Source organism: Vanacampus margaritifer, chromosome 17 (genome assembly GCF_051991255.1).
Source record: "Vanacampus margaritifer isolate UIUO_Vmar chromosome 17, RoL_Vmar_1.0, whole genome shotgun sequence".
In the NCBI taxonomy this organism is placed as follows: domain Eukaryota; kingdom Metazoa; phylum Chordata; class Actinopteri; order Syngnathiformes; family Syngnathidae; genus Vanacampus; species Vanacampus margaritifer.
In genome coordinates, this window is record NC_135448.1 from 15,860,967 (window position 1) to 15,888,608 (window position 27,642).

Consider the following 27,642-nt stretch of genomic DNA (forward strand, 5'->3'; position numbering starts at 1 on the left):
TCTACTGTATATAACTGCTTGCACGTACACGTGTTTGTGTCACACTAATACAGGTGTATTTGCATGTGATCTTGAGCATGTCTAATGATTTGTTATCTCTGCGACGAAGCAAGTTGATGGAGCCGTTTACAGCTCGGTAGAGCCCATCTGCCGCCACGTCTTTACTTCTGTCAGCAATGTGTCAATGGAACGCTCATCACAAAGGTCGTAGCATAAACATGTTATTCCTCACTCCTCACTCATGTCAACAATAAGAAATAGAATGTGTTACCTGTGTGCGCTCCAGACAAGGAGCTAAGAACACGGGAGGACTGCGTGGGCCCATCAAAAACCTCCACAACGTCATTCAAAGCTGTCTGGAAGAATGCAAACTGGCTGAAGACCACTAGAAAAGGACATACAGGTGGTGGAATTACAAATCTCATTGTGAAATTTGGGAGCATGATTGTGAGAGAATATCTGCATTTCAGTCAGAAGGTCCTCTCTTGAACTTATGTAAGGTGGATGTCAGCAGTTATGAAAGCACAAGCAGTACCCGATCTATCTGACAAAAGCGAATATTAAAACTACTGATGTTTTGTCAGCAGATGAAAGGTTTTCTAGCAACAGCCAATATCTTTATGTACTGTCACCACTCATCCTGTAAACCAACCCTCTCAACCGCCATCGCTGGAACACATTTAACCTTTCAGATCTAATCTGTGTCGGCTTTACAAGTGGAAGAACAAAGAGGACATTGGAAACTGGAGGAGATGAAGGGTCACCAGAGGTCAGTGTGTTTCATCAGGTGCTGGACCGTAACGTCAGAGTAACAACCGGGCATTAACTGATCTTTGTCAATGGTTTAAATAGCATCTCTGCCTACATTCCAGAAGAAAAGGTCCCATTAACTCTTTGACTGCCAGACGTTTTCAGAAAAGGGATGCCGTGGGTGCCAGCCGATTTAAGCATTTTTGACTGATCTTTCAAGGCCCACAGAAAATTATGTGTTTAGACTATGGAAACACACATACTACCAAATGAAAGATTGGACTCTCATCTTTCATCAGAATTTTTTTTTTGTTTCTACCTTATTCCGTTTTTCAGTAATCAACAATAGAAAATGGTTAGTTTCACCTCTGTTTTGAAAAAAAAACGTCTTTTAACGTCTTTGGCAATCCTCCATAGGATTTTACTAAACGTTATTTAACGTTTTTGGCAGTCAAAGAGTTAAATACCAGAAATATTTATTATTGGGCCTTGTAGCAGCCTATAATGTAATGATTTCCTGAAGATGTAATCATGCCTGAAAATGTCATACAATTTGCACTAAATTCTATCAAAACCCAATAATGTAATAATTCTTACCAAATATGAAATAAAAAATATTTTCCGAAAATTTGAACAGTATAGTCTTTGATTGTTTAACAATAAAATCTAAACATAAAACAACTGGTACAGGTAACTGTAACAATTAGCACTCCCAGAAGTCGTAGTACTTCTAATAAAGTGGGAGGAGCTTACTTTGTTTAACTCTGTGCTGAGTTGGTTTAACACCGAATGAATCAACTCTGCCAAATAACTCCAACAATGACCCCCATTTATATCAGACAGTGTTAAAAAAATAAAAAAACAAAAAACACAAAATTTAGAACTTTGAACTGAAAATAAACATCTATTTTACATTATCTGTCAAATGTTACATTATCAGTTTTCAGAGAGAAAAAAGACCCATCTGGAAATGTAATAAAATCTCCAATAATGTAAAAAACTATGCTATTATAATAACAGTAAGGATTTTTTTTTATTATTATTATCATATTGGTCAAACGATTACATGATTAGGTTTTATTCCATTTTTGATTGAGTTAAGTGCAAATTCTATTACATTTCATTATTCTTGGAATCATTTTCTAGGAAAATGCAAATGTGGTCTATTGTGTACTGCCAATTCCGTCACAGTCCCTCATGGAGATTCCAACAAGAGGAATGTCAGCCAATTTATATGAAGTGTCATCACATCTTCTAATGGGTATTTCAACTTCAACATTACTAAGAAAGTTGCTTCGTTTGAATTAATTTAATTTTTTGAGTGGCTGATCCGATTTTAAGTTCAAGAAGCTTAGCTTTTTTTAATATGGAAAATACAAAAGGCTAAAAAAAAAAAATACAAATCTTCCAGATACCAATTAGAGGTCGGATATATTCCTTGCTGGATATGTAAAATAGCGATCCAATTGCTACAGTGACAGTAACACTTGGGGAGCTTTCAGGTGGTTTTACTTTTACAAGCAGTGTCACTATTACCGCAGGAATCCCACTCTCTTTGGAATTGAGAAATAATCCCTTAAAAGTTTTAAGAAAATTAGATGAGAATTAAATGGTTGAAAAGTGACAATAGTAATCCCTGAAGGAAAATTGAAGCTGTTGACCCCAGTCAATTTTGCATCAGAAACCGCTCGAAATTAGAGGAAAAGTTTTAAGAAACTTGTGAAAAAAAATCTGACCATCATCTAGTGGCTACCTGTCTAAGCTTTTACCAAAAACCAGCAAACATAATATTTCCTTTCTATTTTTTTTTTTCTTTACAGGAGAGCTCAGTATTGTTCATTCGATTTGACATCATCATTGCTCTCCTTTTTTTTTTTTTAAAAAAAACAACAACAAATCAATTAAAAAAAATTTAATAAATGTTTTTTTTTTAAATACATATACATATACACACACATATATATATATATATATATATATATATATATATATATATTTTTTTTTTTTTTTGTATGTGGGTGAGTATGTGTATGTGCGTGTGTGCGTGCGTGCGTGCGAGCGTGTGTGTATTCATCAGTTCACCTAAAGCCCATTAAAAAAAATCCCATACTAATAATATAATATAATAATAAATTGCCAAATGCAGAAACATCAATGTAAGTTATCACAATGTAGTGGCTCTCGCTAACAGATATTAATAATAATATTTCCTTTCTTACCGTAATCTTGGGGAACCACCACAGAGTAAAGACATATTCTCGCACTGCTGTAGTTGCCAGGGTAACCAGGAGACAGGACCACTCCTTCCAAACCAGAGTACTGCCCACCACAGAGTGCTGAAAAGAAAAGTCAGAGTGTGAGACGACCAACAAGAATACGGCAAAGCACGGAATAAAAATGCCCTGAGCTTGTAATATTTGATTCATTTTCTCTCTGCCTGCCCATCACTCCTAAATTACTTTTTCTTTTCTGATTGGGCTTTCAGGGATGTGATTTGACCAAAGTGAAATTATCTGAAAATTTGCCGCTGGCACCCAGCTAGGTCCAGGGCAGTGCCCTGGTGGGGGGACAAGGGGGGCGAAGCCCCCCGGAGCTCATGGGTTTTCCGTGTTTTTAAGTACTTTCAATGCACTCACATGACAAAGAAATAGACAAAACAACAGCATAAATTTTCAATGTATATTGAACTATCCCATATAAAATGGCAGTTTTAGTCAACTCAAAATGTGAAAATCTGATTACTAAGTTAACACATAAATAATGTTGAATAGTTCAAATTTCATGAACAAATAATTGTATCATGACCAAATGAAAAGTAACTCATATTAGAGCATACCACAAATGTCTTTGTTATAGCAGAAGATGTTATCTGTCGGAGTCATGTGCATACACAATGAACAACTAATAAAAAAAATAAATAAAAAAAAATCGGAATTTTTTTTTTTGGGGGGGGAGATAAAAAAAGCGGAATTCCGCGAATTAGCGGAAAAATCACATCCCTGGGCTTTGGATGTAAGATGTCACTAGTGTGTGCCACAGTGACACTGCAATATTTTTAAAGGGTCTCTGTGGGTTTACTGGGTGAATATGAAATACAGGTGAGCGATTAAATCTGTTTCCGTTGTATCAGTAAACCACACAAACCGCCATCGAAAGTGTATGTTTACATAAGCTAAATCTATAAAAGCATTGGTATGGACTGTGTGTGTGCTACGGACTGTCTCCAGATGTCAGTGTTTACCAGTGCAGATGGGTTTGGGTTTGTTCCAGCTTGGCTTGCCATCTGCTCCCATGATGCATGTGAGGGTTTGCTCTCCCTCTAGTGTGTAGCCGCTGTCGCAGTGGTAGGTGACGACGGAGCCCAGCTTGAGTTCGCTTCCTGCCCGTGACCCGTTGCGCACCAGACCCGGCTCGAAGCACGACTCCCTCGGGTTCTCTGCGCGGCAAGGCAGCACGGTGGAAAATCAGCCATGTTAAACACATGTTGACATGCGGTAAATGAAAGGATTTTTTTCTTTTGTAGCCCCTAAACGTTTTTTTTGCTTGCTTGTGTGCTTTTATATTTTGGTAAATCCATCTCAGTGGCTGCCTTTTGTCTCCGGCCCTTGACAGCGCCGTCTCATCTACTGCGGCTGATGGTATGTGGATGTCTTTGGAGATAGACAGGCAGCTGATTGAGAGTGGCGTTGGTCTGAGCCAAGGTCTGCTGAGTGCATACAACTGCTTATCTCGCACAACTTTGTTGTGCATCGGAGCGGAGAAGACAATGCACATACACATGTGCACTAACGCCGTATACAAACACACATAAGTTCACCACTTATAAGGCTGTAAGAAAGATGTATTGCTCAATCTGTTGGCCGAGTTCTCAGGTGAAGCAGACCCATGTGAGAGGCCACAAGTCAATTCCGTATAATTCTCATTCCTTGATCTCAGTCTTAAACACAGCTGACTTCCATATATGGCTAATAACCCCCCCCCATGTGCATCTAAGCAAATCATGCCTGAGGCCCTGGCATGGGTTTACTGTATCTTAGCAGGGCTTCTGTTACAATTTCCTCTTGTTCCACCGCCTGGGGTTCAGTTAGCTCGCTCCTGTTGTGTACTGCGTAGTTGATTGGATTCATTAAATTGCTAGCGTGATTTTGGATTTCAACCATATATCATGTTTAACTCTTTGACTGCCAACCGTATTCAGAAAAGGGATGCCGTGGGTGCTAGCCGATTTAAGCATTTTTGACTGATCTTTCAAGGTCCACAGAAAATTATGTGTTTGGACTATGGAAACACACATACTACCAAATGAAAGATTGGACTCTCATCTTTCATCAGAAAAAAAAGTTTGTTTCTACCTTATTCCGTTTTTCAGTAATCAACAATAGAAAATGGTTAGTTTCACCTCTGTTTTGAAAAAAAACGTCTTTTAACGTCTTTGGCACTCCTCCATAGGATTTTACGAAACATTATTTAACGTTTTTGGCAGTCAAAGAGCTAATCTTCAAGTGGTCTCCAAAGCAAATGCTATAGAGAGGTTGAACCCTTTTATCAAAGACCAGCTCAGTGGCTAGTGGTACAGTGTCCGCCCTGAGACTGGGAGGTCGTGGGTTCAATTCCCGGCCGGGTCATACCAAAGACTATAAAAATGGGAACCCATTGCCGCTCTGCTTGACACTCAGCAATAAGGGTTGGAATTGGGAGGTTAGATCACCATATGATTCCCGAGCGCGGCTGCTGCTGCTGCTCACCGCTACTCTCAAATGCGGAGAATGAATTTCGCCCCACTTAGGTGGGTGTGACAATCAGTGAATCTTATCTTATCTTACCTCATTGGAGTTTTCACAAAACACTGTTGCCGTGGCAACACACTGTTCGCCAAGAAAATAACTCTGATTATGAGGGTCTAAACATGCAAAAAATCTCATGAAACTTTGCACACGGAAAGCCTGGCAAAAAAAAAAAAAAAAAAGAGAAAAAAAAAAAAGACTAAAGAGTTTACATGACGTGATTCGAGGTGAAGTTAAAAAATGAGCCCAACAGTGACAGATGCAAGAGTTAAGATGCTTGTTTTGGTGTATGTCGGTTGATGTCAGTGCGCGTAATTCAAATGTGGTTCGGCCATGGAAAATTTTGGGCTACATATTTCCCCGGAGAGCCCCATCCGACACCGCCAGAGACATGGAAACAAAAAAATTGCTTGATAAACAGGCTGACAGCACCTTAGGCAGATTTCCAATTTTCAATGGCAGCCTGACCAAACACTCACTGGGCCTACTTGTTAACTCGTCACTGTTCACCAAATACCACGACCGGGAGCTTTGTGAGCTTTTGTGCCAGGCTGTTTGTTCAAAACCTGGGAGCTAATCCATATTTTATCTGCTAATGGTTAACTACTGTTAAAAACTGAAATTGGGCAAACTGGAATTTTTATGAGCCTCATACGGAGTCCACCTGCCTGACCAGATTGGCCGTGGTTTATGACTCATTTTGTCACATGCTGTAAATACACGACTGGAGAAGAATTTGCCGGAACAATAAGAGTCAAAAATATATCTTATGTGCTTTGGTGGAAGCAAAGCAAAGAGCTTAAAAAAAGAGCTTAAGAACTACTGCAGCCACCTTTTCGTCTTCTCAATTCATCGATTTAGTCAGCCTCCAAGGTAGGCGTTGATCAATAAATCCTTCCAGGGAATCCCACTCACCCCAGACGAGTCCGAAAAGGAAGTTAGAAGAAACAATGTACACAAAGTGCAAACCTGTGTACTGAAGCACAAATCCATTGCTGCTGAGGGAGGCATCGCTGCGGAAGGCCAGGAAGAGCGTGTTGGAGCTGCTCTCGATACGATCGGGAACGTCTGTGCCGTAAAAGCTTCCCAGCAAAGGGCTGAGGGAGTCCGGCCCATCATAGATATGTAAGAAGTCATAACTGGGCTCCAAGCTGAATCTGGTTGAATGAGAGAAGAAAATACTTATTATGCATAAACACTAGAGGTGTCAGTCGATTAAAATTCTTGTCAAATTTTGCCTTAATAGACACACAATGCGAGAGAGAGACAGAATGCAGAGGTGGCAAATCCAGGTCCAGAAAGTAAAAACACTGCCACAGTTTGGCTTGAGCCCCTGAAGCTATCTAGCTAGCTCCCTAGCAGGTAAATGAGCACTATAGCAAGGCAGGGTTTTTACTTTCTGGACCTGGATTTGCCACGGGAATTTAGGGGCTCGCTTAGCATTCTGAGTTTCTTAGATGGAAAAAAATAGACTATTATGTGGTTTTACTTAAACATTCAGAGTCAATTAATCTTACTGGTTGAAGCTGAGGGCAATGACGTAGTCCTCCGTGACAGTAACAGTCCAGTCACACTCTCGCCCATGAGGGTATGGTTCCGGATAATCCGGAGAAAGGATGAGGCCACTTGGACCGCTCAGGTTGCCGCCACATGGAGCTTTGAAAAAGCAGAAATTCAAAACATAAATCAATCTAAACTCAAGCATTATTAGATCCCCCTCACCAGAAAGCATCAAGCATGATCACATCCAAAGACATTTATAGCTGATGTCAAGCCAGAGGGTCAGTCTTGTTTGTGGAGAGGCATTATAATCAGATATGTCTGTTGCAGTGACTGTCTAGGACACTATGTAATCGAATTTGCCACTTAAGATTCGGTTAGTCTGTTAGGGAACTGTTTCGTCCAACCTTTTCAGAAGTCAGTCAAGCCACAGAGGTTATATCATAGTTGCTGGTATATGACACTCGTTCACTCTTATGAAACATGAAGTCTTGAAGTCTGCTAATCATACTTCTTATGTCATGATAAGCCACAGGTCACTTTGCATGCTGTGCTCGAAATGTGTCGTACCTGTGCAAGTAGGAGGGTCTGGCTGCCAGAAGTAGCGACCACTGATTTCAGTGCAGGTGATTTTGTTGGCGCCCTGCAGGATGTAGCCAGGGTCACACTGGAAAACCACATGGTCCCCTGGCTCCCTGCTGTCACCACTGCGGGTCCCATTAGTCGGCATGCCCGGGTCATTGCATGAGGTGGCGGTAGAGACTGAAGAAGCAGGGGAAGTAAAAAGGAACCTGACTGAGATGAAAGTATCACTGCCATAAAAATGTTAACCAGTGAGGATTTGAATTTTCTCTTTCAAGCAAAACTATCAAAATCCTCCTCTTGCATGATAATCATGAGTGTCATGATCCTCAGCCTCACCAGAGAACTGCACTGCAAAGCCTTGCTTGCTAGTGAAGAAGTCGGTGGTGAACTGCATGCTGATGGTGTTGAAGGTGCTGTGCGCATCTGGCGGCACCGATGAGCCGCTCAACTCCCTCAGCAGCACGCCGCCATCCTGGGGCCCATCCCAGATCCGAAGCACGTCATGGATCTCTTCGGTGTGGAAAACCAGGAAATGCAGACTAGTAGAGGAAAAGACACAGAATGCACGGTTACAGGGTTGTTCCAAGCCAAATCACGCGGTGGGTTTGACCCAGCAGATTTTGATTTTAATGAAACTTGGTGTACTTGTTGATAGTGATGGCACAGCACTAAATTTCGAATTTTAGGTCAATCAAAAGCATGGGTTTGGGAGCTACGGCCCACCAAATTTGGACATTTTTGGCAAAAAAAAGGTGTGGCCACCTTCCTTTGAATCATTTTAACTACAAGGTCAATCTTCACAAAACAGCTATCTTTGGAAAGTGAATTCAACAATCATTTTGAAGATTGGTACATATTTTACTAACTTCCCATTTTAATCTATAATTTCACCTTGTGGATCTCATGTTCTCCAAAACATAAAAAATGTCAGAGATTGTTTTTAAAGCATCAATAGGGACTCACAGTATCCAAACCCTAAGACATTCATTGAAAGTTGAATATTCATTGAACCAGTTTTGTCGAAAAATGTCCAGATTTGGTGGACCGTAGCTCCCAAAACTCTGCTCCAAATGACCTAAAATGTCAGATTTAGTGACGTGCCACCATTATCAACAAGTACACCAAGTTTAATTGTAATCAAAATCTGTTTGGCTAAGCTCAACTGTGTGAATTGGCATTGGAACCCTTTATATTATTGTTTAGGAAACTAAAAAGGGCAAAATTTTCCTACGGCTACTTATACAGGAAATTATAGTTACACCTATACAATCCATTGGCAGCCATTAGAACAATAGAGGCACCTCTCAGTATAATGCAGTGCAGTTTAAAACCTATACAAACAAAACCACTGCAATGGATAATATAAAACTGATCAAAACCAAAACAGTTTACAAAGCTACTTTCTCTCTATTTGATGAAAACAAACAAACTCAAAGACAATAGCCCATATTATAATATAAATGGCTTATATAAAACTACAATGCATTTAGATGAATCAGCGCACCAAAAGTAGGCATGTGTTTAAAATAACAACAGACCAAAAGGCCCTTAAAAGAAAAGGGCCGGCAGAATCAAGCAGAGGGACAAACGACATTTTAAATATAATCACAGACACCAGATGCCGAGCATTCAACTGATGTTTTGCAGTGTCAGTCAAGCAGCTACTTCAGCCCCGGCATTTAATTTTCAGCCTCTACATCAGAAAGATGTTGCTGTCAAAATATGTACTCTTCACTTTCACCAAAGACAGCTATCATCCAGCTGGATGTTACAAGCCAGCTCGATGCGAATGCGTGCGTTTGAGTGTGCGAAAGTAGGGCAGTTTCGGTGCGGTGGATTCTGAACGGTATTTTCTATAGCTTGCAGTCTGAACATGTGCAAGACCATATTTTATACAAACGGGCTGTCAATATCGTACGTCCACACCTACTTAAGGATAAAAGTTTGATCTTTAAAAAAAAAAATATATATATATATATATATATATATATATATATATATACAGCATGTCAGTCTTGATAACAATCCCTGCACCCCCGTGCTGACTCATTCCTTTAAAAATAAATCAATAAACACAAAATAAAAAAAAAAGAGAGCTGTCCTGGGATGAGATGAGAAAGCGCGGGCAAATTATGTTAGGCTTGGCTGGTAGATGTAAATGAAGTGCCAGTCAAGATGACACAATGTTCTCTCAAACGCTCGGAATCGGGGTAATGCGGCATCTTGCTGGCGTCACCAATTCCAAATATCAAGATATGACTGTAGAAATATAAGAGTGTGAATAGAGTAATACCAGGGTTCAATGTTATGAAACACCATGAAAATGATTAATTGATTTAGTAGAATAATTTAAAGATCTTCACCAGATTTGAACCCAATAGAGCATCCATCTTACCTCCCGAAGAGGAGAGTGAAAAGAAACAAACAAGAAATGAAAGAGGCTGCAGTAAAAGGCCTGGATAAGTATTTCAAATGAAGAAAGTCTGGTGAGGTCAATGGGTCGCAGGCTTGACACCAAATTTTTAAATAATGTCCGTTCTAATACTTTTGGAGATGACTGTATATGGAATACTTGGTTAATTCAAGTGTATGTGGGTATGCCAACTTAAGCTCTAAACTTGGGCTACTTAGTATTCTAGCAAACAGTTTAATACAGTAAAAAGTAGCAGTTTAAAAATCAACCGCAAACATATGCAGACACACACACACAAGCAATGCAGAATCTTTGAGCTTCAAATGATGCATAGGAAAAATAGCAACCCGCTGATTTGTTGACGTTGAGAAATAACTTCCTGCTGTGTTAGCATAATTGGTGTCAGAATCCGATTTCCACAGCGTGCGAGGCACGGGCGGCAGCCAGAGGCTACTCGGCAATGTTCTGTGAAGGCCAATACAGCAGCACATAGCCGATTTGTCAAATTGCCTTATTGCGTACATTCTGTTCCGTAAAATTAAGGACGTATTAACTCTTTCACTGCCACTGACGTTAAAGGACGTCAAGTAAAAACCTACGGAGGGCTGCCAATGACGTTAAATGACGTCATCCAATTATTATTATTATTTTTTTTGAAACGGGTAGAGGGAACCCTTCCGCATCTGTGGTGAAAGTTTCCAGCAAATCTGTTGTGCCTAATGACTATTTTTGGCCCCTAGAGGGCAGTGATGACTCTCTTTTGACAAGATTGGGTAGACGTCAGCAGAAGACGTGAGGCGGGGCTAGAGTGTTGAGGGGACATTGGCTGAAGAAGCCATAATGGCGACCGGTTTGCAAGCAGCTCACGGTCGAGCCGTTTTTTTTCAAAGACGAAAAGCATCGACCAACGCTATAAAGAGCACATTGATGACGACGATGATCATCATCGATGATGATGATGGTGACTCCGAGGTTGACGAGGTTCACGGGCGAGCGATGCCAACACCGGAAAACGCGGAGCACAACCGAGCACGCTCAGCGCGACGTTCAATCGGACGACGAAGAGGGCCCCGAGTCCAATGCATATTCATCGGAGGAGTGTGTACAGTCTGCTACTTGCTATTCCCCGGAAAAAAAGGCCGTTTGCACGCGAAACGCACAAAGCGAAAGTGAAACTAATCTGTTGCGCGAGTCCTGCTGCGTCTCCTTGCACGCAGGGGAGCGTTATAAAAAGAAAAACTGTATTTGAAACATCCACATAATTGTAAGTAGTACCACAGTTGCGCACATTTGTAAATAGTTTGCGAAATTGTTTTGTCAAATTGTTACACTGTTGAATGGAAATAAACGTATTTTGCAAACTAAAAACACTTTTTCATTGTTGGTGAAAGCGTTTTACAGAAGTAAAGCACTATTTAGGTGTTTGTGGCATCATTCATGGACAGAAAGAAGTGTAGAATTCACTAGAGTGCACGAAATAACATCGTTTCACAAAAAGCTCTTTTTCTCAGTTTTTTGTTTCAAAACAGATCATTTCGGTGAAACTAACCATTTTCTATTGTTGATTACTGAAGAACGGAATAAGGTAGAAACAAACTTTTTTTTTTCTGATGAAAGATGAGAGTCCAATCTTTCACTTGGTAGTATGTGTGTTTCCATAGTCCAAACACAACATTTTCTGTGGACCTTGAAAGATCAGTCAAAATGCTTAAATCGGCTGGCACTGGCGACAACCCGTTTCTGAAAACGTCTGGCAGTGAAAGAGTTAAGCAATGGATATACCGAGTAGCGAGACATTTGTTTATCATTTCACTTCTAATTACATGCAGAGATAGCATTGGCACCGTGAACCGAGGCTCTGTTTACTTTACACCTCTTCATCAGTAAAGAGGTGTAATTAGTTTATATGAACGGTTCATATACACTTGCATGCATTTCAGCGGGGCCGTTTGAGCGGCTCGCAAAAAAAAATATGATTGGATGTGATATAGAAAACTATCTTGGAATGCTTGCTAAGACAAGAGAGAGAATAATCAAATCTAATGGGGCTTCCTTGCTTGCCCTTCAAAGCTGTTTACGTGATTTAACTCACTGATGCCTGAAGCCTGACACGATAAAGCTTACCAAATATATTTATGAACAAATCAAGCACTGTGGGTTCCGACAGACTTCGTTAAAAAAGCAAATGTGAGAGGCAAATTTAAGGTTGTAATGAATCCAGAATCTATTTTTTTACCATCTAATATTCTAGGTGTTTAAATGTAGGTTATATTTAGAGAGCACTTTAAAACAACCACCGCTGTTTTCTTAAGATGGAAACCTAGGGGCAGCAGATACAATGAAAACAGCAGAGGATCCAGAATTGAACCCTGTGGCACACCATACTGCACAGATTTGGTTAATAAATGTCTTTTTTTCAGAAGGAATTGCACTCATTTGCTCCCAAAAACGTTCTATTTTAAATGTTTTATGTGTCCCAAATACGTATTTATACGTTTTTGTATGTGTGTGTTTTTTAATGCTGGAGCATACAAAAGGCTATTTAGCGTGATCACCTGCAGCCAAGGATGGCCAAGCGGGGCATATCATCACAAATCATTGGTGTGTGTCTTGACTTGACTTGTCTTGACCCTGAGACTGATTCAGCGAACCCCTGATCATACCCAGGTGAAGAACCACTGACTTAAGGGTAATTTGTATTTTATTCTGAATAACCGTATAACTGCTGTGCTACTCGATTATAGGAGCACAGTTTGGGACTCGTACAACGAGAATACAATTATATTCCGTAGCTACTTTTTGATCCTACCTACACCGTGTTAAGTATGAACACATTCATATGTTCCAAGACAACCTTCAGACTTTGACTGCCAAACATTGAACGGCATCATGTTCTATTTTGAGATTTATCGGTTTAATGACACACATCAAGGTGGGTGCAGAAAGCTCATGGCGGGGGAGGGATCTTGAAATAAGACCAATGTTAATCATAGCTAGTCTGGAAGAGGTGGATGCTGTTGGAAGGACATGAGGCACTAAAAAGTCACTAAAAGATTGATGGATAGGATGGATGTGTGCTACATATTTGGATAATTGGTTCCTATTTTAAAAGATCTAAATATGCAGTCTCTCCGTGTCACTTTCTGGTAGTGAGGAATGCATGGTAAGAAGGATTTGTCATCCCAGGTGCAAATCATAGAATAATAGAAAGTTGGGTAATGAAGCCTTATAGCGCGGGCTTTTTATTCTTCTCCTCTTGTCCACCTCTTAATGTGATAAAACAGGTCAATCAAGTGTCATGCGTCCACGGTAAGGAGGAGCGATAGGGCGGGATGCAATTTATTTGGCTGGCTTTTGATTCTGCTTTAACTGCTTTGTATTCATATGAGGGAAACAGAGAGAGAATTGGAGAGAGCTATGAATACAAAACAGTCAAGCTGCAATCGCAAATTCTGTGGGGAGCCTGGCTAGGTGTGTGTGTGTGTGTGTGCGGAAGATGAATAAATGTAGGACAATATACATGCATGTGTGCGTGTGGATGGAAAATTTATAGATGTTTACACATAGCTAACTGTACACACATTACGTTTCATTGCCCGTTTGTGCGGTCCAGATTGCAAACGACATCACAGGATAGGAGAATTAAAAGAAAAACAAAAAACATCCTTAGTAATGGAGTTTTAAGTGTATTCCTGACCATCCAATGGCAAATTTAATCTTAATTTGCTGTCCATGACAGGATATAATAATAGTATATAATATAATATAATAGGATAATAGTTGCATTTCACCTGCATCACTGTCTTGGAGAAAGTAGTTCCTCAGAAAAGCAGGATGTCAAAAGCTAAATCTGATCTCTGGTTAAATGACAAGACAAGAGCTGTTAGTGTCGCGGGGCTGAGCGGCAAAGAAAGGAAGACACACCGCAGGTGTCTTCCCAAACGTTAAGGGGCTGCTGGCATCGTTACCAGACGCGAAGGAAGCCAAAAACAAAACATCTGTCTGATATCATCCTTTTTAAAACACCTTGTGTTTTAATTGATGCCATCGGTGTTAGTATTTACTTTTTGCTTTGTGCTGCACTTTGGTTAACAAATATAGCTGGATTGGATTCAATAATACTAATAATTAATGATGTTCGATACAAGGATCGGGTGGAAGCTCCCTCAGAACTTTTTAATTGGTGCAATGACCCGGATTTGGTTACCGAAATATGGAATCTTTACTCGAGATGTTTGATACGACTTGGTACTTTTTTCCCCGTTTGTTTGGTTAATGATGTCATAAAAAAAATATGAATCACTTCCTCTGCTGAGCAAATATCAAACAGGCATTTTGCTACCTCTAAAAAAGACAAAGACAAATCCAAAAAATGAAAAGGAACTGTGTCCCCCTTTAGGCTGAGGTCATCAGTGTGTACAAGGGGATCCTGCCAATACTCTCTGTGGGATTATCAATCATGGTTGAAACAAATAAACGCATCACCAAAGAAACAGGGCATGAAATGTGTCATTTATTTGTGTGATGTAATTTAATTGTTTATGTGATGCCCTATGTAATAATTAGAAAGAAAGTTTGAAAGAGGGTAGATGTGTTTAACTCATTCACTGCCATTGACGACTATAGACGTCAAAAATTCATGTGAACTATTTCTATTAGTTTAACTTTTTTTTTTCATTTCATTATTTTTTTTTTAGGAAAACCTAGAAAAAAATGTATTGAACATTTATAACAGATATAAAATGTGTGATTAATCGTGAGTCAAATATTGAAGTCATGCGATTAATCACGAATACAAATTTTAATCGTCGTATTTTTAATAATTTTAGGGACGTCAGGTGATTACAATTTATTAATTGTAATTAATCACATGACTTCACTAGTTAAACTAACGATTAATCACAAATTTTCACATTGCTGAAATTTCAATTAAGTAAAATACAATATTTATTTTGTTTTTACTATAAGGAAACTGGTCAGCGCATAAAGAACAAACCAGACACACAAACATGTGAAAACGCCACTCAAGAACTCAGAGCCAACATGCTGTGAGGCGATGACTCCAACCACAGACTAGTCTGAAATCAGAGTGCTCGCCACTAAATGCCACTTTTCTTTCTCAATGACAGTAATTGGGAAAATAGTCCACCAAAGGTTTGTTGCTTCAATGGCAGTTTATTTCGACGTACTGTTTCTTGATTCTACAGTATACTCTCCTCTCCATCAAGTCAGGAAGCTTTTGAGTTTTCGGTTTTCTCTCTAGAATCAGAAATGCTTGACTACTGTCCTACCTTCAGTTATGCCATTTACCTCAATGAGATGCCCCTCGACAAATGCATTGCATATTCTTCTCATGGATTTTGTGGGCATGATCAAAGGCATGTAGGTAAAGATGACCTATGTATGTATGAGGAGGCAATGCCAGGGAATTTGAGGTTCCAAACCCATTAACTCATTCACTGCCATTGACGGCTATAAACATAAAAAATTCATTTGAACTATTTCTATGAATTTAACATTTTCTTCCACTTTTGTTAACAAGAGTATGAAAACCTAGAAAAAAAATTGTTTTTATTGTACATCTAGAACAGATAAAGTTTGTGATTAATCGTGAGTTAACTAGTGAAATCATGCGATTAATTACACTTAAAAATGTAATCGCCCGACGAGATGATTATTAAAAATTAGGGGCATCAGGTGATTAACATTTTTAATCGTAATTAATTTTTGTTTATTGTTCATTTAGAACAGATATAACATTTGTGATTAATCATGAGTTAACTATTGAAGTCATGCGATTAATTACACTTAAAAATGTAATCGCCCGACGAGATGATTATTAAAAATTAGAGGCATCAGGTGATTAACATTTTTTATCGTAATTAATTTTTGTTTATTGTTCATTTAGAACAGATATAACATTTGTGATTAATCATGAGTTAACTATTGAAGTCATGCGATTAATTACACTTAAAAATGTAATCGCCCGACGAGATGATTATTAAAAATTAGGGGCATCAGGTGATTAACATTTTTAATCGTAATTAATTTTTGTTTATTGTTCATTTAGAACAGATATAACATTTGTGATTAATCATGAGTTAACTATTGAAGTCATGCGATTAATTACACTTAAAAATGTAATCGCCCGACGAGATGATTATTAAAAATTAGGGGCATCAGGTGATTAACATTTTTAATCGTAATTAATCGCATGACTTCAATAGTTAACTCATGATTAATCACACATTTTATATCTGTTCTAAATGAACAATAAAAAAAATTCTAGGTTTTCATACTCTTGTTAACAAAATAAAAAGTTAAACTAATTACGTTTATAATCGTCAATGGCAGTGAATGAGTTAATGAACCTTAAAGACGGTGAAGGATCCCAAAAAAATGTCAAATGTGCAAAATCAGCCAACATTTATATATATATATATATATATATATATATATATATATATATATATATATATATATATATATATATATATATATATATATATATATATATATATTTTTTTTTTAATTTTTTATTTATGTGATATTTGTTATTCTTTTGCAACCGGTCTCAAATAAAACTCAAGTCCTGAGAACATGTAGTGGCTCACACCTGCACAAAAGGCAGTCGCGGCGTTTGCAAGCTAAAGCATCGCTATGAAATGAGTGTGTCATACATTGACTTCAAATGAAATAGGGTCATTATTTAATTCCTGTAAATATGCACAGACCTTAACCACTGTCATTTACAAATGAGCAGTAATATCCCTCTCTGTACTATTACTGTATTACATATTGTTGCTATATGACATGCGGCGAGTGTAGGTCATACACATGCCCGACATTGGTCATGACATGCCAAGAGGCTATTCTTCCAAACGGTTAGAGAACTAAAAACTTAAAATAATTCTGTCGAAGCTTTGAAGTTATTCTATGTGCATTGTGAGGCCGAATTGGATCTTTAACACAACAACCTTTAAGAGTGACAAGTTTGAAGCAGTAGCTAAAGCATTCCCCAGACAGGTAAACAAAACAAATGACATTTGTTTGAACAAAAACAAAGTGCATAATTCATGTCGATAGAAAGTAAATGATAATATTGGTAACATTGTGTCCATATAAGGGCTATCGATAGTGACAGAAAGCAAAATCATGTGGGCCTTATTAGTCCCACAAGGTTTATGTTTTTGTTGATAACAGCTGTGATGCTGGATGTCTTAAACTGCTAAAGATTATATTCTGTACACAGACTACATGTCTTATTTTTTTTTTAATATAACATCTGTCCCCTTCTCCAGTTACTTCAGGGGTGCCCCAGGGGTCCGTCCTGGGGATCTTGAGTTTCATCTTAGCACCATTTTCTGTAAATTTACTACTATTATTATTATTTTTATTATTATTATTATTAACTATCAAATATTTTTATATTTATTTCAATTGATTATTCAATTGATTTATCGATTTATCAAATTTTGCAATTCAGTGTATTACAAGAGCATTTTTTCCCTGATAACTGTTTATTAACTAGTGATTGGTAGTTATTTGTACTTCCTTTTCATATAGTGATTTAAAAAAAGAAAATAAATGGGGGGGTTGATGTTGTGCTATGTTACCGGTTCGGTCATTGTTTTCCAAAGTAAAAACAGATGTTTTCAAATGTCTTATTTTGATTAAACACAAAAGATTTTTTTCATGAAGGTTTACAAAAATCAGTGAACAATTACTGTAAACATGCTGAAATCAGAGATTTGGAGAATAAAAAAAAAATGGCTCCAAACCATTGCTCGAAAATTTTAATAATTGTCGATTAATTTGATCATCGATTAATTGCCATATTTTGTTGTTATCATTATTTGTTATTTCGTACTTCCTTTTCATATAGTGATTTAAAAAAAGAAAATAAATGGGGGGGTTGATGTTGTGCTATGTTACCGGTTAGGTCATTGTTTTCCAAAGTAAAAACAGATGTTTTCAAATGTCTTATTGTGATTAAACACAAAAGATTTTTTTCATGAAGGTTTACAAAAACCAGTGAACAATTACTGTAAACATGCTGAAATCAGAGATTTGGAAAATTAAAAAAAAATGGCTCCAAACCATTGCTGGAAAATTTTAATAATTGTCGATTAATTTGATCATCGATTAATTGGCATATTTTGACAGCTCTAATTATTATTATTATTATGAGAAGTCAGATATGCAAAACTGCACATCCTCATCATGTTCTTCACAAGTGTGTCTTTTTCTTTCTTTCTTTCTTTAATAATCCCTAGAGAAGCAATCCAAGGTAGTATTTTTTTCCACCTAAAAGTAAGTCAACTACAGGCCAACATCAGCTCGCAGGTGATTGATGACAGCCCGCCTGAGTGATGTATACCACTGCACAAATGGAAGTACATTGAACCAAAGCCAAGAACGTAATCAAACTAGTAGCAAGTCCACCAAAGGAAAACAAAGAGCATTGTTCAAACCTAATAGTGCTTCCTGGCGCAGCCTCAATAGTCCACACGCAGTGCAGGTTGTGTTCATACGGCGATGGGTACCCTGGAGAGAGGATCCGGCCGGCGGGCTCCTCCTTAATGGTGCCTCCACATTCAGCTAGAAAGAGAAGGAAGCATTTGTGGGTCTAAAATTGCAAGTCGCTTTTGGTCATATTTCACGTGATATCTCATCTGACAAGAGCAATACAAGCGCCATTCCTCTGAGAGCATAATAGCTCCTTCATACAAATGGAGGCTGAAGAATTATAACAATTACATTCTGAGAACAGGACAATTACACTGAAATACAACAATCAGCTATGAGTGAGTTACAGAAAGACTACGATAAAGAGGCCTCACAGTGAAGCGAAAATAATTATATGATATAGGAGCCAGCAATGAAGGTAAAGGAGAAATATATTTTTATTATAACTGTCATGTTTACTTTCAGTCTTGTTTACTCCCTGTCATGTTTTCCCCTTGTCTTGTCATTTCCTGTTTTAGTGTGAAAAGTCTGACTCCTCTCGTTTCTGGTCACTTGCCCTTCCTCGTGTGGTGTCTGTGTCAACCCTGATTGTGTCCACCTTTCCCCATTACCCTCATGTGTCATCCAATCAGTGCCCTCAGCCAGGTGTGTCTTGTCATGTCATTAGTGTTGGTGTATTTAGTCGGTTGTCTCCCCCCTGTCTGTGTCGGTTCATTTTTTGCTGTTGCCACGTTCGTAAGTCTTTCGCCACGTCACGCTGACCTCTTTGCCTTATCCGGATCCATGTCATGTTGTTAGTCTCGCCTTAGTTGTTTTTTCATGTTTTGCTTCAGGTTTTGTTAGTTCCATTTGTTTTGTACTTTGAAGTTAGCTTTTTTTTGATTTGAAATTAAAACCTCTTTTTTGGACTGCACCTCTGCCTCCTTGCTCTGCCTTCTCGCATCTGGGTCCTAAAGCCCCACCTTATTGACAATAACTTCTCAATATTATGCATTCAAGCAACAACTGACATTATTTCTGGCTGCCACATCATAAATATAGCAAGCTCGGCACACAAAAATAACAAAAGGTATGCTATCCATGGCTATAAAGTCTTAAAAGATACAAACGAAAAAATGCATGTACAATGTGACCTGTCCATGAACTTCAATGAATTCAAATGGATTACGGTTTGCTTGCTTTGCCTTTGTAGTTTATTCCAGAGCCAGAGGGCACTAACACCAAATCGCAAACATTTTATAACCCTGACCACGCGACTATGACCAGACCTTTGCCTGAGGATCACCAGCTGCACATATTGGCAACCAAAGCCAAACATTTTCAAGCCGGACGAACGATGATCTGACTCACCGACGCAAAGTGGAAGGGGGCTGTCCCATGCCCTCCTCTCCCCCCTCAGGCAAGTAAGCACCTCGGGGCCTTTCAGGGTGTAGCCGGGGTCACAGCTATACGACACAGTGCTCCCGGCAAAATGACCCTTGTCTTCTCGCTTGTAGGCAAACTGGGGGGTGCCGGGATCTTCACATTTCACCAGCTCGAAGCCTTGGTGGGGGGCGAAAAAGTCAAACAGGGGTTGGAGGCAGGAATAGACAGGACATTTGGAGGTCATTATGGAAGTTGATTGAGTGAAACATGATCAGAGTTGCCAGTTACAGATTAAAAAGTAATCTATGTACAGACGCTCCCCTACTTACGAACATTCGAGTTGCGAACAACGGTACATACGAACATTTCTGCGCGTACAGTATGTCGAAAAATGTTCGGAAAGAAATGCTTAAGTAAGATTTTGTATTGCGCGTAGTGTTTCTTTCCGACGATTGGCGCTGTGAGAGCTCATTGGAGGCTGAGCAACGTGGCGAGGAGGAGGAGGAAGAAAACGCCGGTCCCCATGAAGCAGGAAATAACTTTTGAAGCCGATTCCAGCGACGACGAAGAATCTCTCATGATATAAAATCCTCCTCCTCCATCATCTCCTTAAGCATCGAGTACATCTTCCAAAAGTAAGTTAAACTTCATTTTATTTATCTTATTACGTACATGTACATACTGTGTGTGTGTCTTTCGCTCTCTCTCTCTAACATACGTAGTACAGTACAGTACTGTACGTATTCTCTCCATTTTATTACGTTTTTTTTTCAGTACAAACCAATGCAGGTTACTTGTACAAGCCTTAAACATACTTATATAAACCTTCAATATACTTATATAGGCTTTAAACATAAATTATAATACAAAATATAGCACTGAAGCAACTTACGAACAAATTCACCTTACGAACGATCGTCCGGAACGTAACTCGTTCGTAAGGTGGGGAGCGTCTGTATATATCTATATATATATATATATAGTAAATAATGGCATTTTTTGACCTGAAATATTAATCCTATAATGGTAAAAAAAAAATTCAGGGGCCACTGTCATTTTCAACTGATTCACTGCCATTAACGGCTATAGACGTCAAAGATCCATTTTAGCTGTTGTTGGTGGTGAATGGGTTAAGCTAGACAACACTTTGTCTACAGTATGAGAGTGTACAATCAACGTTAATATGTTCATCTATAGCTGTCACGATTCCCTTTTAACTCTTTGACTGCCAAAAACGTTAAATAACGTTTAGTAAAATCCTATGGAGGAGTGCCAAAGACGTTAAAAGACGTTTGTTTCAAAACAGAGGTGAAACTAACCATTTTCTATTGTTGATTACTCAAAAACCGAATAAGGTAGAAACAAACTTTTTTTTCTGATGAAAGATGAGAGTCCAATCTTTCATTTGGTAGTATGTGTGTTTCCATAGTCCAAACACATAATTTTCTATGGACCTTGAAAGATCAGTCAAAATGCTTAAAATCGGCTGGCACTGGGGACAACCCGTTTCTGAAAACGTCTGGCAGTCAAAGAGTTAAAAACGCTGACGTCTCTACTATCTACCTACACGTACAGTGTGTTGAAAACGTGATGATGATGATAGGTCGTAGTTGACCTTATTTTATAATGCTTCATGTTTGGACATTGTAATACATTTTTATGTAAATATTTCTTAAATTACAGTTGTTTGATGTGTGCTAGTAAAAGGGCGTACAGTATTTTACCTCCTATATTTTATTATTTCTAAACTATTATTTTTGATGCATGTAAAAACTAGGAGAGAGAGAGAGTGTTACTCACTGGTGAAGTGTAGCTCAAAGCCTTTACTGGTATTTTCTGCATTGGTGACGAACTCCAGCCACATGGAGCTCGAGGTGGAGTTCAGGGTTGTGTCGAGCATTTCATTGCCTGTAAACACTCCGAGCAGACGAGCCGAATTGCTGCTGCCATCAAACACCTGAAAAAAACAATCACAGAATAATGGGAGGGGATCGTTATTAAGATGATCAACGGTGGTTGAGCATCCACGCTAACACGGGAGGGGGGGGGGGGGGGTACGGGGACTCCTTCCCATCTCTCACTTTGAGTATGTCGTCCTCCTCCAGTCGGAAGTCTCGCGCTCGGAGCTGGATGCCTTTGCCCGGCTGCGTCTGGATGGAGTAGATGCACTCGTGGTTGTTGCCATAGTAACCGGGGTAGTTGGGGGAGAGAAGCACCCCTTGCATGCCAGTCACGGAGGAGCCACATTCAGCTAGAGGAAAAGAGGGGGAACGGGGAGAGGACGAGTGGAAGAGTGGAAAGGGGGAAGGTTTTGGAGAGAGCAGAGGACATGTCAATCGCTATATGATTGTAGCTCAGCACATACAGTACAGTATGTATTTAGGTATGTATTTATTCTGTCATGCATAGGGAAATAAGTGGAGGTGGGGTGAGATGAGGAATGTGGTCCAGAACGGAATGTTGAGAGGTGCATCAACATAATCACAGTGCAATCTGACTATAATTAACACTCATGTTAGCTCAAAAATTGGATTTTTCTCACCCATACTCACGGAATAAATTTGAGGAAAACGTTGTCGTTACGTGCGTGTATTATATGAGGCGTGTCAGAAAAGTTCCAGGACTATTTCACTAGTTTTTTTCCCCTTCAATGTCTGCTTCATTCAGTGCGTAAGAAGAAGTGAGAGCATCCCACACTTCCTGGTCCTCACCCCCCCCCCCCCCAATTCAAAATACATTTGATAGAATAGAATTAAAAAAGTTATTTGAGTGCATGCGAACGTCCGTTTTTGGTGGCATGACAATGTAAGGGTATACGTGGGTGATGAAAGCTAAAATAAAGTATGTGACCACCTACCAACACACCTTGGCAGAGGGGAGCTCCAGACCCGCCTCCTACCCCCTAAGCACACCACTCTCGCAGGACCCTCTAGTCTGTAACCAGGGAAACAGGAAAAGATGAGGGCATCTCCCACTCCATACTGGAGGCCCTTTCTGGTACTGTAGGTTGGGATTCCTGGATCTTCACATGGTTCCAGATCATATTCTGGGAAAAAGACACAAACATAAACACAATTACTCAATTTATTGTTCTGAGAGCGAAAGGAAAATAATTCTACCACCATGATAAATATATAAACAACTAAGTGTCATCAAAACTGAATAATACTATCAGTGATAACCTCTTTTTGTGTATTAGTTCTTAACTCATTCAAACCCCAAAAACGTATAAAAACGTTCTATTTTAAATATTGCCATGGTGCCCAAAAAGTATGTTAGAGCATACAGAAGGCTTTGATGCAACTTCTGACCCGAAGAGGTCGCTTAAAGCAATGGTAGTTATTAAAAAAAAAAAAAACAGAAGGCAGCAGAGTATAAGAGATCATCCAGGGCCATGTTGCAACAAGCTCTTTTTCCCAGTGTTTTCAACAGGTTTGCGAATAATGATGAAACTTAGCTATATTCCAATGCTAATTAATGCAAAATGGAAACAATGTACTAGAAGAGACACTAATCTACATTACAGCACTAGAACACAATATTCTGTTGGCCTTGCAAAATCATTCAAAATCCAGTCAAACAGCCGTGAGTGAACGGGGGTTGCTTCAGTGAAAATGGCTGAGATGAATGAGTTAAACTTGTTGGACAAATATGTGCAATAGGAATTCAAATGTATAACGGAACATATGGTGTTCCACAGGGTTCAATTCTGGGGCCTCTTGCTGTTTTCATTGTATATGCTGCTCCTGGGTCAAAGTGATTTTTCACAGTGGTTTTTTTTTGTTGTTGAACAATTCCTAAATTGAGGAGGAGTAGGATATTCAAAAGATGAATGTTTGTCTGTATGTAAAGGCACGTATATCCACAGTACAAAATCCCTCCTTAGACAAAACTCTTATTTCATTCCTACAAACACATCGCCATATCTGCAAATCAATCAAATAATGGAGGCCATGCTCACCAGAGAACGTGATGTTGAACCCCTCGTATGAAACGGAGAAGTCGGAGAGGAAGCGAATCTGAGCCGTGTAGTTTCCAAACAGCCCGGCGCTCAGAAGTGGCGGCAACGTGGAGCCGGTCAATCTCCACAGGGGCTGCGAGAAGCTGCCGTTCTCCGTCACCAACAAGTGGTCGTGAGGGCTCTCCAGATGGAAAGTGTGGAAGTTAAACTGGACACCTTTGAAAGGAAAGGGACAAAAATTCTGTTTTTTATTACTTGAGTTTTTAGGCACTTTATGATTCTTCAGTTCGTAAACGCTCAATATGTATAAGCTGAGAAGATTCTACAATGTATATATTTTTTAAAATTCAAACATTATAGCCACAAGAAAAAAAACGTCGGTGTCAATTTGATCCTAGCTCTATTCCAACGGCGACATGACTGCTGAGCCTCCCCCCCGACGCCATAGCCTTAGGCCAGCCTATCAGTCCTGCTCTCTAACATAATGACAGCTTGTTCGGTGACGCATAAAGGCCACTTAAGATGGGAGGTAGATGACATTGTAAGGTAAATGGATTCTGACTGCTCCAACATGTCGACAGAATTCTTCTGCTCACCTTTGCCATGGGAGGTCTCGATTATCCAAGTGCAGTTGAGGTTGTGCGGGTAAAAGTCTGGGAAGCCGGGAGACAGGATGGTGCCAAAGTTGCCCTGGATGTAACCCCCGCACAGTGCTGGTGTAAAAAAAAAAAAAGAAAAAGAAAAATGGGGACAACACGTGAACGAAGAAGAGAATGAGAACAGACAGGTGTATGTTCAAAAGGACAAACCAAAGTAGATGGACAGACACAGCAAATTGTAAAAATGCACTTCAAGGTTATTATAGTTAATGAAAACGGATGAAATAAAACTAAAATTGAAAAAAAATATTTGCGTAAACAGAATAAAAAACAAAATGATAAAAAAAAAAAAACTAACGAAAAGAAAACAAAATCTTAGCTAGCTAGCTAGATAGCAAGCTAGCATCCATCCAATGTGATTATGACTTACAGCTAAAAACAAGTGGCTTGTAGCGTTATACGTGAAATACTTCTCTTGGAATACTTCTTTCTGTGTAATACTTTAGGAGTTCAAGCCACAAAATCCATTTTAGAAGTTGGCAACTTGGCAAACAAGGGATGAAAAGTGGGACTAGCTTAGCCTTATTTAAGACGTTTTTATGCACTTACTGTAATTCAAAGTCTGTGGAACGTTATACCATACCTGTATTTGTTATACAATACCTGTATTTGATTTGTGGATGGTTGTTTTAAAAACATTTTTGTTTTTTTTAAGTTTTTATAAACAATACTTTATTTTTACACAAGAAATGCGCAAAAAAAAAAAAATCCTAAACCAATAAAAACAAAATTAAAACGAAGCATTTTTTGGGGAAACTAAAAGTGATGAAAACTAACCCACATTTAATTGACGTTAATTGAAATGCAAGAGGGAATCTTCAAAAAAAATGCTGATGAACATGAAACATAACATGTCATTTCTTATTTTGTGGAGCCGATCAATGACGTTCATCAATCGATCGGGCAAATTAAGACATTATAGCCGATCACTGATTTTGCATACCATGGTAAATATTGTCCGATCTCGATCCAACCAATCACAGAAAACTCCCAAACTATTATAACCCTGGTACGTTTATGAGCAAGTAAAAAATATGATAGATTGCTATCATCAACATTGTGTGCAAAAATCAACATTTATAGTTGAGGAAGACATCAAAACAAAAACTCACTGCTGTCCGTATAAACAACGTATGACGAAATGAGGTGGAAGATTTTAAAATATATATTTTTTTCCATCTAAAACAACACAGCAACAGGCCGAGCTTGGCATGCAACTTTCCATTTTTAGCTCAACATTGTGGAGCGTACCGTCGCAGCTAGGCAGTGGGCGGCTCCACTGAAAATTGGGTTCACATTCCAGAGGCTCTGGATCACTGAGCGTGTACCCCGCGTCACAGCTAAATGTCACCAGAGCGCCCACATAGAAGTCGTTTCCGTGCCGCAGTCCGTTGACAGGTATGCCCGGGTCCACGCAGTGATCCGACTGCAGCTGCAAGGCTGCAGAGAAAAGGGTGCGAATCAGAATCACAACCAACGAGATAACTCCCTGAATTCCATTCGGTCAATCAGGGGGCAAAGAATTATTAAATGCAGCACGACTTTTTTTTTTTTTTTAAAGCAGCCCTGATTAATTATTTAGTGGAGCATCCTCTTTCGACAAACGAATGAGAAGTTTTAGTCCTCTTTTTCCACTCCGCAATATTTCCGCATGAGTGGGGCTCGGAGTAAATTATTCATGCTTTGCAAAGATTTACCTACAGAGGAACTGCAAAGGGATTTTGCTGTGAGCCCAACAAGATGAAATTAGGAGAATCTGGTGGCCAATTGTGTCAGTGCAGAAGAGTCTATTTGACTGTTTAATCAGCTCATGTACTTTCCAAACTCTCGACGTTCCAACAGGAACTTCTGTATTTAGGAGACGGGGGACTGTGTTCACCTCTAACTGCCGCTTGGATCTAATTTGGGTCCGCCTAAGGCAAATGAGATCCTTTCAGGGCGCATGCGATATTCAGCCGGCGTCAACTTTATATTACCGAGTTCAACAAAGCAAGTTCTTACTTTCGTAGCGTATTCGGAAGCCGATGTCGGAGTGACTCTTGTCAGTGGAGAAGAGGAGATACAGGAAGCTGGAGGTGCTGATGAGGAACTGGGGAACTTGAGTGCCCTGGTAGCTTCCAATCAGCGGCGAAGAGGGGAAACGGCCATCGCGGACCTCGAGGATGTCATAGTTGACCTCGGTGCGAAACCTAAGGTGAGGAAATGGCGTGAAGAAATTCATTACATATTACATGTTCTAATCTAATTATTATTTTTTTTTTTATAATAAAATTCATAAACTGGGTGATTAGCAATGGGTATGGTATTAGCAAAATAAAAATGAGAGTCTTAATGGTTCTTTGCTTTAATGTCAATATGTTATTACTATGCTATAAAATATTTAATTTTAAAAAAAATGAAATTGGCATTTGTAAACACAAACTGGGTGATTAGCAATGGGTAGAGAGGCGTGGTATTAGCCAAATTGGCTGTTTACTATATGTTACTATGTTATTACTATGTTAAAATCTATTTTATTTTTGAAGGATTCTTTTAAAGGAAGTTGGGAATTGTATACATAAACTGGGTGATTAGCAACGGGCGGAGAGGAGTGGTATTAGCAAAATAAAAAAATTGAGTCTTAATGACTTTTTACTATATGTTACTATGTTATTACTATGGTATAATCTATTTTATTTTTGAAGGATTATTTAAAGGAAGTTGGAAATTGTATACATAAACTGGGTGATTAGCAACGGGCGGAGAGGAGTGGTATTAGCAAAATAAAAAAATTAGAGTCTTAATGACTTTTTACTATATGTTACGATGTTATTACTATATTAAAATCTATTTTATTTTTGAAGGATTCTTTTAAAGGAAGTTGGGAATTGTATACATAAACTGGGTGATTAGCAACGGGCGGAGAGGAGTGGTATTAGCAAAATAAAAAATTTGAGTCTTAATGACTTTTTACTATATGTTACTATGTTATTACTATGTTAAAATCTATTTTATTTTTGAAGGATTATTTTAAAGGAAGTTGGGAATTGTATACATAAACTGGGTGATTAGCAACGGGCGGAGAGGAGTGGTATTAGCAAAATAAAAAATTTGAGTCTTAATGATATGTTACTATGTTATTACTATGGTATAATCTATTTTATTTTTGAAGGATTC

General features: G+C 38.9%; 1 protein-coding gene across 2 annotated transcripts in view; it reads right to left on the minus strand.

The window, feature by feature from the left end:
- csmd2 (CUB and Sushi multiple domains 2) overlaps positions 1-27,642 on the minus strand; it is a 197,389-nt gene that overhangs the window by 53,958 nt on the left and 115,789 nt on the right. For both annotated transcript variants that reach the window (XM_077549513.1, XM_077549512.1), the window contains exons 18-33: positions 26,488-26,675; positions 25,738-25,926; positions 24,424-24,540; positions 23,828-24,043; positions 22,724-22,912; positions 21,948-22,117; positions 21,667-21,823; positions 19,852-20,043; positions 18,507-18,633; positions 7,956-8,158; positions 7,605-7,796; positions 7,052-7,190; positions 6,504-6,691; positions 3,992-4,186; positions 2,970-3,086; positions 272-385 (exon numbers count right to left, since the gene is read on the minus strand). In XM_077549513.1, coding sequence (XP_077405639.1) covers positions 272-385; positions 2,970-3,086; positions 3,992-4,186; positions 6,504-6,691; positions 7,052-7,190; positions 7,605-7,796; positions 7,956-8,158; positions 18,507-18,633; positions 19,852-20,043; positions 21,667-21,823; positions 21,948-22,117; positions 22,724-22,912; positions 23,828-24,043; positions 24,424-24,540; positions 25,738-25,926; positions 26,488-26,675 — 2,693 coding nt within the window. The remainder of the gene's footprint in view (positions 1-271; positions 386-2,969; positions 3,087-3,991; positions 4,187-6,503; positions 6,692-7,051; positions 7,191-7,604; positions 7,797-7,955; positions 8,159-18,506; positions 18,634-19,851; positions 20,044-21,666; positions 21,824-21,947; positions 22,118-22,723; positions 22,913-23,827; positions 24,044-24,423; positions 24,541-25,737; positions 25,927-26,487; positions 26,676-27,642) is intronic.